The sequence below is a fragment of the Procambarus clarkii genome, chromosome 61 (assembly GCF_040958095.1).
Source record: "Procambarus clarkii isolate CNS0578487 chromosome 61, FALCON_Pclarkii_2.0, whole genome shotgun sequence".
In the NCBI taxonomy this organism is placed as follows: domain Eukaryota; kingdom Metazoa; phylum Arthropoda; class Malacostraca; order Decapoda; family Cambaridae; genus Procambarus; species Procambarus clarkii.
Genome location: NC_091210.1, coordinates 12,710,686 through 12,727,770, shown reverse-complemented (window position 1 = coordinate 12,727,770; position 17,085 = coordinate 12,710,686). Strand labels below are relative to the sequence as shown.

The 17,085-nt window shown below is 42.1% G+C and overlaps 1 protein-coding gene across 1 annotated transcript; it reads left to right on the top strand.

The window, feature by feature from the left end:
- Positions 1 to 5,321: 5,321 nt before the first annotated feature.
- On the top strand, positions 5,322 to 9,281 carry LOC123774397 (ADP-ribosylation factor-like protein 4C). The gene has a single exon (XM_045768636.2). It carries the CDS (start codon positions 5,592 to 5,594, stop codon positions 6,204 to 6,206), a length of 615 nt encoding a protein of 204 aa, XP_045624592.1. The 5' UTR covers positions 5,322 to 5,591; the 3' UTR covers positions 6,207 to 9,281.
- Positions 9,282 to 17,085: the final 7,804 nt, after the last annotated feature.

The following is a 17,085-nucleotide window of genomic DNA, read 5'->3' as shown; positions in this document are numbered from 1 at the left end:
GGGTGCAGAACTGAGAGGGATGCACAATACTGACCTTCGAGGATCACAGTTTTATACAAATTTTCTTTTGTATTTGAGAAAGATAATCAAAGATTGATGTATTATTTATTCTTGCAACTTAAACTAAATTTTGCATTTTCAAGTTTTGTGCTTATAATTTGTTGTACAAAATGTCTGTTTTTTTTAATTGAAGTTGGTTTTTTTTTTTTTTTTTGCTACTATGAGTAGTTTTCGTTGCCTAGGATGCAAAGTACTCTGGCACTGGTCCTGCTTATGTGTACACCTAATTTGCCAATTTACTCCAACATGTACGCAACAACATAAGAATGAAGGTAACTGCAGAAGGCCTATTAGCCCATACGAGGCAGCTCCTATCTATAACCACCCAATCTTGTTCATATATATATGTTTAACCTATGCTTAAAACAATCAAGGGCTCCTACTTGTATTATGTTACATCTAATATGTCAAGTTAGTCCTACATGTATACCTAATGTGCCAAGTGAAACCATTTCCTCTTGGAATCTCCAACCAGAGAAGAAGCTGGTCGGCCGAGCAGACAGCACACTGGACTTGTGATCCTGTGGTCCCGGGCGCCGGCGAGAAACAATGGGCAGAGTTTCTTTCACCCTATGCCCCTGTTACCTAGCAGTAAAATAGGTACCTGGGTGTTAGTCAGCTGTCACGGGCTGCTTCCTGAGGGTGGAGGCCTGATCGAGGACCGGGCCGCTGGGACACTAAAGCCCCAAAATCATCTCAAGATAAGAAACAGTTCGAAGGAATGCTTAAGTAACAGCCAGCACCAGTCTTAGAAGGAGTAGAGTAAAATACACAACAAAGTAACCCCAGTGTGATATCTGATCTAGTACACGCAAAAAAATACCAATCCAGAAAAAATCGGCAATTACTGAAAAAAATATGCCAATTACTGAAAACAGCAATGGGTCACATTTTGCCCAAACCCCCCTGCAGTTTTCAAAATATGAGATATATCGGAAATCTGACTCATGAGAATTATTTTCGAGCCGAATTCTGGCTCATTGCACATATGTGAACTTTGAAATTTCGATTATTTATACGGAAAATATGCCAATTACTGAAAACGGCAATGGGTCGCATTTTGCCCAAACCCTCCTGCAGTTTTCAATATATAAGAAATATCGGACATCTGACTCATGAACGTTAATTTCGAGCTGAATTCTGGCTCATTGCACATATGTGAACTTTGAAATTACGACTTTTTATACCGAAAATATGCCAATTACTGAAAATGGCGATGGGTCACATTTTGCCCAAATCCTTCTGCAGTTTTCAAAATATCAGAAATATCGGAAATCTGACTTATGAGGGTTATTTTCGAGCCGAATTCTGGCTCATTGCACATATTTAGAGTTTGAAATTACGACTTTTTATACCGAAAATATGCCAATTACTGAAAACAGCGATGAGTCACATTTTGCCCAAACCCCCCTGCAGTTTTCAAAATATCAGGTATAGTGGAAATTTGACTCATGATTATTAATTTCGAGCCGAATTCTGGCTCGTTGCACATATTTGGAGTTTGACCCGGGTCGGATGGAAATGGTTGAGCACCATCCTCTATGACAAGATAACCATCCTCTATAACAAGATAACCATCCTTTATGACAAGATAACCATCCTCTATGACAAGATAACCATTCTCTATGACAAGATAAGTATCCTCTATGACAAGATAACCATCCAGTATGACGAGCTAATTAACCATCCTCTATAACAAGATAACCATCCTCTATAACAAGATAACCATCCTTTATGACAAGATAACCATCCTCTATAACAAGATAACCATCCTTTATGACAAGATAACCATCCAGTATGACAAGATAACCATCCAGTATGACGAGCTAACCATCCTCTATAACAAGATAACCATCCAGTATGACGAGATAACCATCCTCTATAACAATAGCATTAAACAACACCCATTCGCCTATAGATATCATCCAGTAATTTAAGCAGAGGTTCCAATTTTCCTAATGAATAAATAGTGATTTCCTTTGGGTCAAATCCTATTTATTGTTGTTATCAGGGATAACGGGCCTAAGTCTTATTGGTCAATGTTAAGTTTTCAGAGTCCGTACAGGCGCCCGGATGGTGAGGATGGTGAGTGTTGTGGAGGGTCCAGTGGTCACGGGGTGTGGATGGTGAGTACTGATGTATTTTATTTTACATTTTATTTATATATATACAATAGTTGTTACATTCTTGTACAGTCACCAGCACGCGTAGCGTTTAGGGCAGGTCCTTAATCCTAAGTTCCCCAGAATACGACCCGCCAAATCTTTTAACAACCAGGTGCCTATTTTACTGCTGGGTGAACAGAGGCTTACAGCTAAGGATTGGCGCCAAGTCAATCCTCCCCGGGATACGAACCCAGGCCAAATGGCTTGCGAAACGCAAGGCGGATGTGTCACCACTTCGCCACGTGGACCGAATACTCATCTAGGTGAACCTGAGCTGGATCTGAGCTACTTGTACTCACCTAGTTGTGTTTGCGGGGGTTGAGCTCTGGCTCTGGTCCCGCCTCTCAACTGTCAATCAACATGTGTACAGGTTCCTGAGCCTATTGGGCTCTATCATATCTACACTTGAAACTGTGTATGGAGTCAGCCTCCACCACATCACTTCCTAATTTAATGCATTCCATTTGTCAACCACTCTGACACTAAAAAGTTCTTTCTAATATCTCTGTGGCTCATTTGGGCTCTCAGTTTCCACCTGTGTCCCCTTGTGCGTGTGTCCCTTGTGTTAAATAGCCTGTCTTTATCTACCCTATCAATTCCCTTCAGAATCTTGAATGTGGTGATCATGTCCCCCCCCCCTAACTTGTGTCCCGCCTCTTGACATTCAGAGGACTGATATACAGGTTTCTGACCTCTGAAGTCCACCAAATTTACATTTCAATCCAGTATGACATTTGCCTCCATCTCTTCACCCTCTCGCTTGCTCTATCTCCTGTTTACTCTGACAATACTTTATACGTTGTTAACATTTCTCTGCCCCAGTGTGGCTTGGTTTTGTACACAGATGAGTACAGGAACTGACGAATGCTGAGTCCTGTCAGCAGGTTATCTTGAGATCATTTCGGGGCTTAGTGTCCCCGCGGCCCGGTCCTCGACCAGGCCTCCACCCCCAGGAAGCAGCCCGTGACAGATGACTAACTCCCAGGTACCTATTTACTGCTAGGTTACAGGGGCATTAGGGTGAAAGAAACTCTACCCATTGTTTCTCGCCGGCGCCCGGGATCGAACTCGGGACCACAGGCTTACGTGTCCAGTGTTCCGTCCTCTCAGCCGCCAGCTCCCTTTGGGCTGGAAACTTCCCCCTAACTCATGGTAAACTTTACTCACTAGTTTCCCTTAGAATACCACCAGCCAACCGTTAAACAACCAGGCACCCAATTACTGCTGGGTGAACAGAGGCGCACAGTTAAGGATTAGCGCCCAGTCAATCCTCCCCGGCCAGGATACGAACCTAGGCCAAATCGCTTGCGAAGCGCGGGGCGAATGCGTTACCACTGCGCCATGGAGACTTATTCACGTTCTCCTTTCCCTTATGTACGCTGAACTACACCTGAACGTGAACAAGAACAAATACAATAACGACAAGAGCAACAAATACACTACCAACAAGAACAGCCCTACAGGACCTATTCACAGTTGCTGCCTAGGAAAACATGGGTAAATCCCTTGTGTCTCCTTCATATGGTTAATCCCCTCTGGGTTTACGCCCTAGTTAATGATCTGAGTAATCCAGGATTATTGAGTATTGTTAGAGACCTGGTGATGGGTTGGGGAGAGAGAGAGAGAGAGAGAGAGAGAGAGAGAGAGAGAGAGAGAGAGAGAGATATATATATATATATATATATATATATATATATATATATATATATATATATATATATATATATATATATATATATATATATATATATATATATATATATATATATACTCATCTGTGTACTAGCTCCATCTTCCTGAAGTTTCCGTCAAGTTTACTTTTAAACTTCCCGAAACTTTTTCCTAATTCACACTAAAATTCCCCTCAAATCTTCCTTCAAATTTCCCCACCAGCCTGTCACAAGTTACCCCCAACTCCCTAAAGCCTCTTCCAAATCCCCTTTGATCCACATGGCTGTGTTCGTAGTTTACGGCGGACCAGACGGAGCCACAAACAGCCCACTTTTGGTTTACGAGTAAACCCGCGCTCGTAAACCTGGCGACGACGTGAGGGTGTGGCTGAGGAAACGATTAGGCTAATTCCCCCCCCCCCCCCCCACCACCACCCTCTTACTGGTCGCCTAGTATCAGAGGCTCGTCTGGTATTACAAGGTATAACATGTTCCCTTGAATTGTGTGTGTGTACTTTAAACAAATGTGTACATTTACATTGGTTAAACTTTTTCATATATTATATGACAATGTTTAGCCACGAAGGAGAGAGTGAAACAGTAAATTCCTTAAGTACTTTCGTGTTAATCAACATATTTTCAGAGATGATAATTTTTTTCGTAAATCTTCTCATTTATGAAGGAATTAAAAAATATTGATCAGGTTTAGACAAATGAAAAAAGTCATTCAACATATACATTAACAGTTTATACAAAAAATATATATTTTAAGTATTAGTTAGATATAAAGACACATTAAGCACTGCATGGGCCGGTATCATGAGTTGAGTTTCTTAACTATCAGTTAAGTTTTCTTAATTGATAGTTTTCTTAACTGATACTTTCTCAATTGATAGTTTTCTTAACTAATAGTTTTTAATTGGTTGTTTTCGTAACTGGTACTTTATTTTAGTGAGTTCTTTTCATAACTAATAATTTTCTTAACTGATACTTCTTATGTGTAAATGTAACCTGCTTTTATTGGCCAGTAAGCATACTGCAATGTTTATTTCTTATGTTCTTATTAGTTTGCCTTCATATGCAATGAGCTTTATTATACAACAAATGTGGATACTAAATTAGTAAACTTGAGCACGTGGTAATGTTTGTGTGCTACGTCATGGCTGTAGCTCCGCCTACCTCCTCCGTTCTCGGCTGTGATTGGCCAGGAAAAAAATAGTAGCCTAACGTCAATAACTTTGCCTTAATTTATTACGCCCAAAAATGAGTTTTACTATTAGGGAATAACACTAAGTGCTAGTTACATATGAATCTACTGAATGTGTTCAAAAATATTCTAATTATCTGTGCTTCCTGTTCAGAAGAACAAGTGGCAATTGGCAACTCTTTTTAAAGAAACTCACGCGCCTCCATATTTGGACGAGCACGTCCCAATGGCATCAGTCCCCAGCAGACCACGACGCGGGGAGGGTTCGTCAGTCTCGCTCTCCACACTTTTCACTTGGCTTGGTCAACCTGCCAAATAAAAGATACGAAACTTAACCACTTACAGCTCTTTATAGCGGGGGTTTATTAGTGATTACACTTACCGTGTGTGGAGTGTAAAGTGTGGCTCAGCTGGTTGTAACAGCGTGGATCAGATAAAATATCCAGGTAGCTGGTTGTAACAGAGCGTGGATCAGTTGGTGTAAGAGCCATGGGTGTGAATCGCGTGGTAGAGGCAGCACAGTCCCTGGTGCTGGGTCTCGTAGCACTAGTGACTAGCCCGCCACACGTGGTGCTTGTGGGATTGGACTCTTCGGGCAAGACCACGGCTCTCCTGCGGCTCAAGTACGGCCAGTACGTGAACGCCGTGCCCACTGTGGGCTTCAACTGCGAGAAGGTGAAGTGTGGGGGTGGGCAGTGGCTAGTGTGGGATGTTGGCGGCGCCGAGCGGGTACGACCACTATGGCGTTCCTATACCCGAGCTACGGATGCCCTTATTTTCGTCGTCGACTCCAGCAGTAGTTGGGACCGCTTGGAGGAGGCTCGTCTGGAGCTCCACCGCCTCACCCGCGTGCAGAACAGCGAGTGCTTGGCGCTCAACAGAGCTCGGCCGCCGCTGCTGGTGCTGGCCAACAAGCAGGATCTTCCTGGGGCCATTGATACCCAGCAGCTGGCCAAAGCCCTTGGCCTGCCCGACCTGCCGCAGCCGCAACCATGGGCCGTGGCCGCCGCATGCGCTGTTACGGGCGAGGGACTAGATGAGGCAATGGCCGCCCTCCACCACCTCGTCCTCAAGACCAGGAAGACCCACAAGGCCAGAAAGTGAGCTCACCCCCTCGAGTCAAGTCCTACTACTTCAGGTCACCCTCGAGTCAAATCTGCTCAAGTCACTGCTGCCCAAGTCATCCAGTTAAGTCACTGCAGCCCCATCTCGCCCTCGAGTCACATCACTGCAGCCCCAGCTCGCCCTCGAGTCACATCACTGCCGCCCCAGCTCGCCCTCGAGTCACATCACTGCAGCCCCAGCTCGCCCTCGAGTCACGTCACTGCAGCCCCAGCTCGCCCTCGAGTCACATCACTGCAACCCCAGCTCGCCCTCGAGTCACATCATTGCAGCCCCAGCTCGCCCTCGAGTCACGTCACTGCAGCCCCAGCTCGCCCTCGAGTCACGTCACTGCAGCCCCAGCTCGCCCTCGAGTCACGTCACTGCAGCCCCAGATCGCCCTCGGAGTCACATCACTGCAGCCCCAGCTCGCCCTCGAGTCACATCACTGCAGCCCCAGCTCGCCCTCGAGTCACGTCACTGCAGCCCCAGATCGCCCTCGGAGTCACATCACTGCAGCCCCAGCTCGCCCTCGAGTCACGTCACTGCAGCCCCAGCTCGCCCTCGGAGTCACGTCACTGCAGCCCCAGCTCGCCCTCGAGTCACATCAATGCATCCCAACATGTGACAGTGTCCACCACTCCAGCACGTATGACAGAAGGATAAACACACAAGTCGTCTCAGTCTCTGTAAACGTGTAATTAATTGGTCGCATTCTTAACCGGTTTGTGAGACAATGGATAAAGTGACCAACATTACTCAATTCATGCCATCGAGGCAGTAGTCCTCAAGGACTTGTTTGGCCTGAATGTCCCAGAACAAGTGCCAGGTGAAGGTCAAGCTCACCAGGGTACGGGTAAAGGTCAGTAGTGAAGGTCGAGGTCACAGTGGTGGAAATAAGAGACTTCATGCACGATTGAGAAAGTCGGCCTTTGGAACCCAAATATTGAAAATGAATTTGGAATTATAGTACAGTGGTGATAAACTTTAAATAATAATCACAAATTTTAGGAAAGTGAAAACTGTAGCAAACTGACAGTGAGTAGAATAGTGAGGACACCACTAGAGGTCTGAAAAGCCAGGGAATATGTCAATAGTGGCAGTGACAGTGCCACAGGAACGGTCAGTGGAAATAATAAATCGAGAAATTTTACTGTGTTAATAATAGAGTTCTCAACGTGAAAACAGAGACTTCAGATAACACTAGACACTAGTCAAACACTGAAATGACACTACAGTTGTCAGAAGTGGACGCAAACAGAGATATTTGACCAGTGACTGGACGTTATGAGTGATGTATAATTATTATTTGGCAGTGACAAGTAGTCTGATGTGTGTGTATGTATGTATTATATATATATATATATATATATATATATATATATATATATATATATATATATATATATATATACATAAGGGGGGTACCACCACTGGTGCAATTATAGGGACCCACAGCCTCAGAGAAGGGAACACAGAGCACTCAGGGAAAAACTTGACATTTAACTCTGAATACGAAAGAGTGTTCACTTCTCATATATATATATATATATATATATATATATATATATATATATATATATATATATATATATATATATATATTAATATTATAGAAAATTATAGTTGTATTTGACTGACAATTAGAAAAGTGTGCCATATTTGTTTGTATATATGAGAACAGTATTACAATGGCAGTATTGTCAAATCTATATAGGCCTATAGCATACCTTTAAACCCTATAGGTCCATATGGTCTAGCTTTTCACTCTGACCAAACCAACTGGTATCAGGAATATGTACATTTTTGTACATGTCAATGTTGAACTGCTTCACTGCTGGCCAACAATGCATTAACTTCATAACCATTATTTATGTTATAATATTTGTTAATCATTATCATTATTGCAAATCTTATAAGAAAATCAGTAGGAGTCATGAGAAGGATTCGAACCTGCGCACTTGGTACTTCCAAGCACATGCCTTAGACCACTACACCATGACATGGTAAATAAAACAATGCCACCTGGGAGTCCACTGAACCCTCTAGGATTTCTGAGGCTTCCCCTGAAGCCCAATCAGGGGTTTCACACCCCCCCCCCCAATGCAATTTTCTCATTGATGTATCACGTTAATTGGCTTCAGTAGAAGCCTCCGGACCCCTAGAGGATTCCGTTGAATCCCAGGTAGCATTGTTTTATTTACAATGGCATAGCATAGGGCACGTGGTTGAAAGTACCAAGTGCGCAGGTTCGAATCCTCCTCACAGCTCCTACCGATTTTCTCATTGATACATCATGAGTTCATTATGCACAAATCTCATATTTAATACATGATAATTATATAATACAATAACATTATTATGTAATTATATAGTTATAATGTAATTATATATTTATTATAAAATATAATTATTGTTTATTCTAATTTATCATCGCCATTATTACAAGTGGTGTTTATTTATGCTTCATTTTGGACGCTTCTTTCATATAATTATTTATTTAATTTTTTTTAGGGGGGGGTGACTACTGTATCAAGAATTGTGTAAGATGTTTGTTACAGTAAATGATTGTGTACAATTGATAGGCTTTTGTTTACAGTGGTGAGAGCCAAAGATTGTCTTTTTTAAGCCTTGTTTGATCTGTTTGTGTGTGAATGCGTTGTCTTCTCAATCTTTGTTTTCATGTCTGTAAAAACTGTGCATATATATATATATATATATATATATATATATATATATATATATATATATATATATATATATATATATATATATATATATATATATATATATGTCGTACCTAGTAGCCAGAACTCACTTCTCAGCCTACTATTCAAGGCCCGATTTGCCTAATAAGCCAAGTTTTCATTAATTAATATATTTACTATAATTTTTTTCTTATGAAATGATAAAGCAACCCTTTTCTCTATGTATGAGGTCAATTTTTTTTTATTGGAGTTAAAATTAACGTAGATATATGACCGAACCTAACCAACCCTACCTAACCTAACCTAACCTATATTTATAGGTAAGGTTAGGTTAGGTAGCCAAAAAAAGCTAGGTTAGGTTAGGTTAGGTAGGTTAGGTAGACGAAAAAACATTAATTCATGAAAACTTGGCTTATTAGGCAAATCGGGCCTTGAATAGTAGGCTGAGAAGTGCGTTCTGGCTATTAGGTACGACATATATATATATATATATATATATATATATATATATATATATATATATATATATATATATATATATATATATGTGTGTGTGTGTGCAGTTCATTATGTATATTGTGTAAATTTATATTATTTGATTAAATTTATTTTGTTAATGATGGTTCCGATTTTTATTTGACCAGTTTTGACCATTCACAATTCTAAATCCAAGCGAAGAACACTGAAATATTTCATTTGCTGATGTAATACATGTATTAAGATACATAATAAAAATACATGATGTATTATCATACATAAAACACAATAATGAACAAATATAAAGGAATTGAGTTCATGGTATAAACCTGCAAGAATCTATAGACTGTCTTACTCGACTGAACAGTCAAAATAGATGAGAACCAATCAAGTATATTTATTGAGATAAGCAATAAATACATCTCAAAGGGATAGAGTAGCTTAGGCTATTTCTACCCCCCTGGTTGAGAACCAATGTATATCTGATAGAAACATTGACTTAATGCAGACTTCACTAACGTTAGTTTCCAAACTAGTCAACAGGAACACATTAGACGGCTCCATTATGCTCTGTCATCACCATCAATCACTACAGTGCGTGCAGAATATATTTGTCACTAATATTAAGGTTACACAAGAGGTGACTTGTGCCTACAGTGGTGACATCATCCTATATGATGTTATTCCCACTCACACAATGAATTTTGAATTTGTTTCCTCATCCTGATGGATGAATTATTTTGATGTTGCTAAAACTTATGTATTTTCACTCACACAATGAACTTTGAATCTGTTAATTCATCCAAATGGATGAATTATTTGCATGTTGCTGAAACTTATGTATTTTCACTCACACAATGAACTTTGAATCTGTTAATTCATCCAAATGGATGAATTATTTGAATGTTGCTGAAACTTATGTATTTTCACTCACACAATGAACTTTGAATCTGTTTATTCATCCAAATGGATGAATTATTTGAATGTTGCTAAAACTTATGTATTCTCACTCACAATATAATGATTTGGTGCCCGTCTAAGTGGTTGGACACCATTCCTTTCCCCTGTCCCATCCCAAGTTCTTCCCTTCCAAGTGCTATATAGTCGTAATGGCTTGGCGCTTTCTCCTCATAGTTCTCTTCCCTTCCTTATCTTTAACAAGACAACATAATCCGGTGGATTATTTATTGCACATGGATGAGTACACTTGAGAGATGATACCCCTTAACGTGCCATGATTTCGGGGCTCGACGGACTGGACTGGGTCAACCAGGCTGTTGGACGCGGCTGCGAGCAGCCTGACTTATGAATCATAGCCTGGTTGATACCAGGCAGTATCAACACCTCTGGCAGCATAATGGGTACAGTATCTACACTGAGAATTGTATCAACATTCTCCATATACATACTCTTTAATTTTTAAAGTCCAATACACTGTCTATAGATCGTCATGGTTGGGATTAAGTTATTGTGTTGGCCGTAATATCTCCGCCTTTAGCGGTTAATAGGCCTACCATCAAATTGTAACCAGACACAATATGAAATACAACATATGTAGCCTACGTACATATTAAAATTATGTTGTAATATAGTAATAGCCGAGAGAAAAATAACTATTTTGAAGGATTAGTTGTAAACTTGAATAATATTGTATTATATTACCGGTGAAGCTTCGGGAATTGGAACGGTGAAATATTAACATATAATTTATAAAAGAAATCAACTTTTTCGAATTTATGAAAATAAGCCAGGGGCCAGATTCAGGAAGCCATTACGCAAGGACTTATGAACGTGTACATCTTTCCTCAATCTTTGACGGCTTTGGTTACATTTATTAGACAGTTTACAAGCATGAAAACTTCCCATTCAACTGTTGTTATTGTTATAAACAGCCTCCTGGTGCTTCGGAGCTCATTAACTGTTTAATAATTGTAAACAAATTCGCCAAAGATTGAGAAAAGATACACAGGTTCGTAAGTGCTTGAGTAGCTGCTTCGTGAATCTGGCCTGACACTAGGAGTAGAGAGTGCTACATCTGCCTCCACTCCATTAACCTCTCAATAACTGGGTCCAAGAGTACAGTTATCAGCGGGTGTAGCAGCCTAATCTTGCGATAAGGAGACTACCACTGAGACTGTCGCCTGATACTCAACATGTCAGCTCGAGCAGCAAGCTTAAGAGGATGATGTTGTCTTAGATTCACCTACTGGGAACAAAAAGTTGCAAGTAGCACGGGCTATGGTGACCCCGTAGTGGACATACCTGGCACAGGAGACAGACCAGAGGTGTTGATGCTGCAGGTGAGGAGAAGCAAGACGAGAGGTTCAAGAACGTTTATTGAGAATAATATACATCTTAAAGGGATAGAGTAGCTTAGGCTATTTCTTCCCCCCCCCCCCACCTCCCCCCGGACGAGAGGTGGAAGTTGGAGACCCAGACGAGCCACAAGGATGAAAGATTGATTGGTTGATGAAGATTAAGCCAGCCAAATGGTGGCACGGGCATGAATAGCCCGTCAGTGGTGGCCCTTTGGAGCCATTACCAGTATCAAGAGCTGATACTGGAGATCTGTGGAGGTGTGACTGCACCCTGCATGACGGGAGATGTCTCCCGTGAAGAATGAAATTAACAACACTCATTATATAGTTCATTCTCAGTAGTGAACACTTGATATGAACATGAAGAGGAGGTGGTGGAGGTGAAATTTAATTCAGAACTTCAAAACAAAACAAGAAAGAGGCTTGTAACTTGGGAGTTACAAGCACTTTTGTCCCCAAGAGTGTAACACTTATAGGCTGTTTACTATATTAACCTGCAATGTTAAATGTGATTCTTGTGATGTGAATTGTGGATTGTACTCACTAGATTTGTGCGCTCCTTGAGGGACTTGAAGTAGACGAGGATAGAAGTAGCCTAAGCTACTCTACCCCTCTGGTAGAAGTAGCCTAAGCTACTCTACCCCTCTGGTAGAAGTAGCCTAAGCTACTCTACCCCTCTGAGATGTATTTCAGTGTCTCAATAAACATACTTGAACTTGACAGCAGGAAAGGGAGGACACGAAGAAAAAAGAGAATGTAAAGAGTTTGATGTAGAAGAGCCCCTCTCAGGAAAGGGGGGAGGAGAGATAGGGAGGGGTAAGGAAGGTAAGGAAATGGGAGGGAGGGAAATCTTCCGTACGGTGGGGTAGGGGATGGGTAAGGGGAAGGGGGGGGAGGATTTCAGGTTTTAACGCCCTTAACAAACCTATTGAAAAGCTTCTCGTTAAGCCGGGTCGCTGTCTTCCTGTCCCTTTGTGTCCCAGGGGCTGAAAACCTGTGTCCCAGGGGCTGAACACCTGTGTCCCAATGTGAACACCTGTGTCCCACTGTGAACACCTGTGTCCCAATGTGAACACCTGTGTCCCACTGAACACCTGTGTCCCAATGTGAACACCTGTGTCCCACTGTGAATACCTGTGTCCCAATGTGAACACCTGTGTCCTATAATGAGTACCTGTGTCCCCAGGGCTGAACACCTGTGTCCATACACAGCTTGTATTGTCACACACGTGACAATATAGCAGAGGGCGGGTCGGCCGGAAGGGTCCTAGACAGACCATATCACGGACCCCAGGGTCGCTAAGGGTCGTCAAGTGACCATAGTGTGGTGGTCATCATTGAATGTTGTTTATTCAAGTTCATTGTGGGAGAGATAAAGTCTCTAGGTCAGGTCCATCTGGTATAATGACTGTGAACAACCCAGCGGGTTTTCTTCCTATTGGGGAGTGTTGTACATGCTGCTATGGCGGTGTGTCCACTCACAGGATGAGTGGCGCTGCCCAATACTGTCACTATGGCGGTGTGTCCACTCACAGGATGAGTGACGCTGCCCAATAAACTCGCCCCTCGGAGCAAAATTAAAATTTATAACGACTTTTTGTTCACTTATTACAGTTATTCTCGGCCAATCCCTCCTCCCCTCGCCCCCCCCTCCCCCACACACATACACATAAGGAATTATTTAGAATCTTGTATACCACTTACGTCAGACCAATCCTGGGGTATGCAGCTCCAGCCTGGAGTCCATACCTAGTTAAACATAAGAAGTTAGAGAAGATCCAGAAGTATGCCACCAGACTAGTCCCAGAACTGAGAGTATCAATTACAAGGAAAGGCTACGGGAGCTAAACCTCACATCTCTGGAAGACAGAAGAGAAATGGGAGACGTGATCACCATCTACAAAATTCTCAGAGGAATTGATAGGGTGGAAAAAGACAAACTATTTAGCACGGGTGGAATACGAACAAGGGGACACAGGTGGAAACTGAGTACCCAAATGGGCCACAGGGACGTTATAAAGATTTTTGTTGTGTCAGAGTATAATGGGAATGCATTAGGCAGTGATGTGGTGGAGGCTGACTCCATACACAGTTTCAAGTGTAGATATGATAAGAGCCCAATAGGCTCAGGAACCTGTACACCAGTTGAGAGGTGGGACCAAAGAGCTGAAGCTCAACCCCCGCAATCACAACTAGGTGAGTACATTCTCTCTCTCTCTCTCTCTCTCTCTCTCTCTCTCTCTCTCTCTCTCTCTCTCTCTCTCTCTCTCTCTCTCTCTCTCTCTCTCTCTCTCTCTCTCTGTGTCTCTCTCTCTCTCTCTCTCTCTCTCTCTCTCTCTCTCTCTCTCTCTCTCTGTGTGTGTGTCTCTCTCTCTCTCTCTCTCTCTCTCTCTCTCTCCCCTTCCTTGTCTTCCGGGACTACGCCTGACCTCGACAGGAAGCTGGTCTAACATAGACAAGTTTTCTCCTCATTTTAATCACTCGTTTCAATGACGTCACGTGACGTCACACTGCTTAGCCTTTCATCCTGAACTTGAAACTTGATCATACCTACTTGGCTCCCTGTCTGAGGTGTTTGGGCAATGGTGAGGACTGAGGTCGGTGGCCCCCGTGTACAAACACTGATTTACAATCATCTGTCTCAAGTGGATCGGTTAAATAAACAAGGATCTTGAGGTTATCCTGAAGCCCCTGCTCACCTATCTTGGTAATCTTGAGATGATTTCGGGGCTTTAGGGTCCCCGCGGCCCTGTCCTCGACCAGTCCTCCACCCCCAGGAAGCAGCCCGTGACAGCTGACTAACACCCAGGTACCTATTTTACTGCTAGGTAACAGGGGCATAGGGTGAAAGAAACTCTGCCCATTGTTTCTCGCCGGCGCCTGGTATCGAACCCGGGAACGTAATATCACAAGTCCAGCGTGCTGTCCGCTTCCTCGGGGTGGAGGCCTGGTCGAGGACCGGGCCGCGGGGACACTAAAAAAAAAAGCCCCGAAATCATCTCAAGATAACCTCAAGCTAGTTACAGAGAATGTTAGGGGGGGGGGTTGAAATAGCCTAAGCTATTCTATCCCTTTGAGATGTATGTTTTTCTTGTCTCAATAAACATACTTGAACTTGTACCTTACCTTGAGGTGCTTCCGGGGCTTAGCGTCCCCACGGCCCGGTCGTCGACCAGGCCATAGAATGTTCTATTTCAAGAGCTATATATTTACAGTAAGTCATCCTACATTAGAGGTAAGTCTTATCGCTAATAAGTCTTTGAGCACTGGAGATATTACAGTCATAGAAGAGCTGCTGTGTGGTATTATTAGTCTTCACAATACACTACTTGTTTCTTAATCTCATATATCGTTTATCTACTAAGAGCGAAATGGTCTTAAGTGCTTCTTGGCTCTTCCTTCACTGAGGACGAAGTGTGTCGTTACCGGGACGACAATTTAAAGAGGTTGTTCTTGTCCACTCTAATTCCCCTCAGTATCTTGAATGATGCGATCATGTCCCCCTCAGTTTCCTTGACACTACTCATGGTGTATTAATAAGCTGTCTTATGTTCTTTCACCATCTTAAGTCATCCGGCTTTACTCGCACATCCGGCATACTCAAAAACATCAGCGGCAGGCAGGATGTAAGCCGTAAGGAGTTTATCCGGTTAAGCGAGGATGCTACGGTACTTTCTAGTAGGGACCGCCTCCCCCTCCCCCTCTCCACTTTCTCCTCCCTCCCCCCCTCCTCTTCCCCCACTCTGGGCACCAGTACCCTCCCCCCTTGTAGTAGATGAGGGTAGAAATAGCTTAAGCTACTCAATCCTGTAGGGCTGTATTTAATTATCTCAATAAACTTACTTGAACTGAACTTGGCAGACAAACACTTCTTAAAACAACACTTATTACCCAAAGCTTACTAGGATTACGTAGATAATTAAGAACTATGATATATTTATTCACTATAATGTAGATCTACTCACTATAATGTAGATCTACTCACTATAATGTAGATCTACTCACTATAATGTAGATCTACTCACTGTTTGAGTAGATTTGGGTAATTAGACGGACAATACTTTGTTACCCATTATCCTGTTACCCAATTTGTTACCCATTAATTCTCCTAGAATTTACCTACTTAAAATTATCTGTTAGATTAAGGACCTGCCCGAAACGCTGCGCGTACTAGTGGCTTTACAAGAGTGTAAATACGCTATGTATTCTCACAAACGCAATGTACCTTCTTGTAAATAAATAAATAAATAAAATAAATAAATAAATACATAAATATCCTAAATTTGCAAAAAAACATTCGAGACAGGAAACTAAAATTCTAAAAAAATTCTAAATTAAAATCCTAAAATAAAATTCTGAAAAAAAGACATAGTTCCAATATTGAGAAAAGGTGGTAGGAGGCACTAAATTACAGACCAGTGTCATTAATCGAAGTAAAAATGACGGAACATCTGGATAGAACAATTTTGAAACGAAAAGGCAACATGGATTTTGAAAAGGAAAGTCGTGCCTGACCAGTTTGACTGAGTTCTAAGACAGGGGGAAAAAGATGTATGTGTAGACTGTATTTTCCTAGATTGCTAAACAGTATTCCTCATGAGAGATCGGTGTACAAGATGGAGAGGCAGGCTGGAGCAACTGGAACACCACTGCACTGTGTAACGGAGTATCTGAAGGGCAGAAAACAAGGAATCACTAGATGAATTGACTCTGGCGGCCATATTGGGGAAAAAAAAAACTCCCCATACCAGAATCGTGTAGCCAACCCACAAATCATCCCCAAGCATCAAGGAAACATTTTGAGAACTCAAGAGAACAGCTGTATTTACTTCCGTGCAATGGTCACCTCTGTGACTCCTAGACTATTACAGATATTCACACTGACACTGACAGACAGTGACAGATACTGACAGACACTGACAGACACTGACAGATACTGACAGACAGTGACACTCAAGCCCAAGTTGCAGAAATTCCTTTCCAGATCGACTCCTTTTTGGACAGGTTGAGACCGACGAGGAGGTTGACAATTATATATTTATCATTTTTCTCTATCATTTTTTTAACATTTTACTAAATGTTGACATCATTTAGTAAAGTTAAGAAAATCATTAGTGCTAATCTGTCCTCTCAATAATATTACATGGCAGTACATACCAACCAAAGAATATATAATTTGTTTTGTCGGGGACAGGTAGTCTGTGTATATACCTTAGGCTTGTATCAAGGTCCCCATCCCCCAGGTCAAAGTCCCCAGCCCCAGGTCAAAGTCCCCATCTCCCATGTCAAAGTCCCCATCTCCCATGTCAAAGTACTGACCCTGGCAAGAATGCAACCTCACAAGTTACCTAACCTCCGGGTACCTATTGAATGGTAGGC

What these genes read in the sequence shown, in the direction of transcription:
- LOC123774397 (XM_045768636.2), top strand. Translation starts at nt 5,592, where the DNA reads ATGGGTGTGAATCGCGTGGTAGAGGCAGCACAGTCCCTGGTGCTGGGT.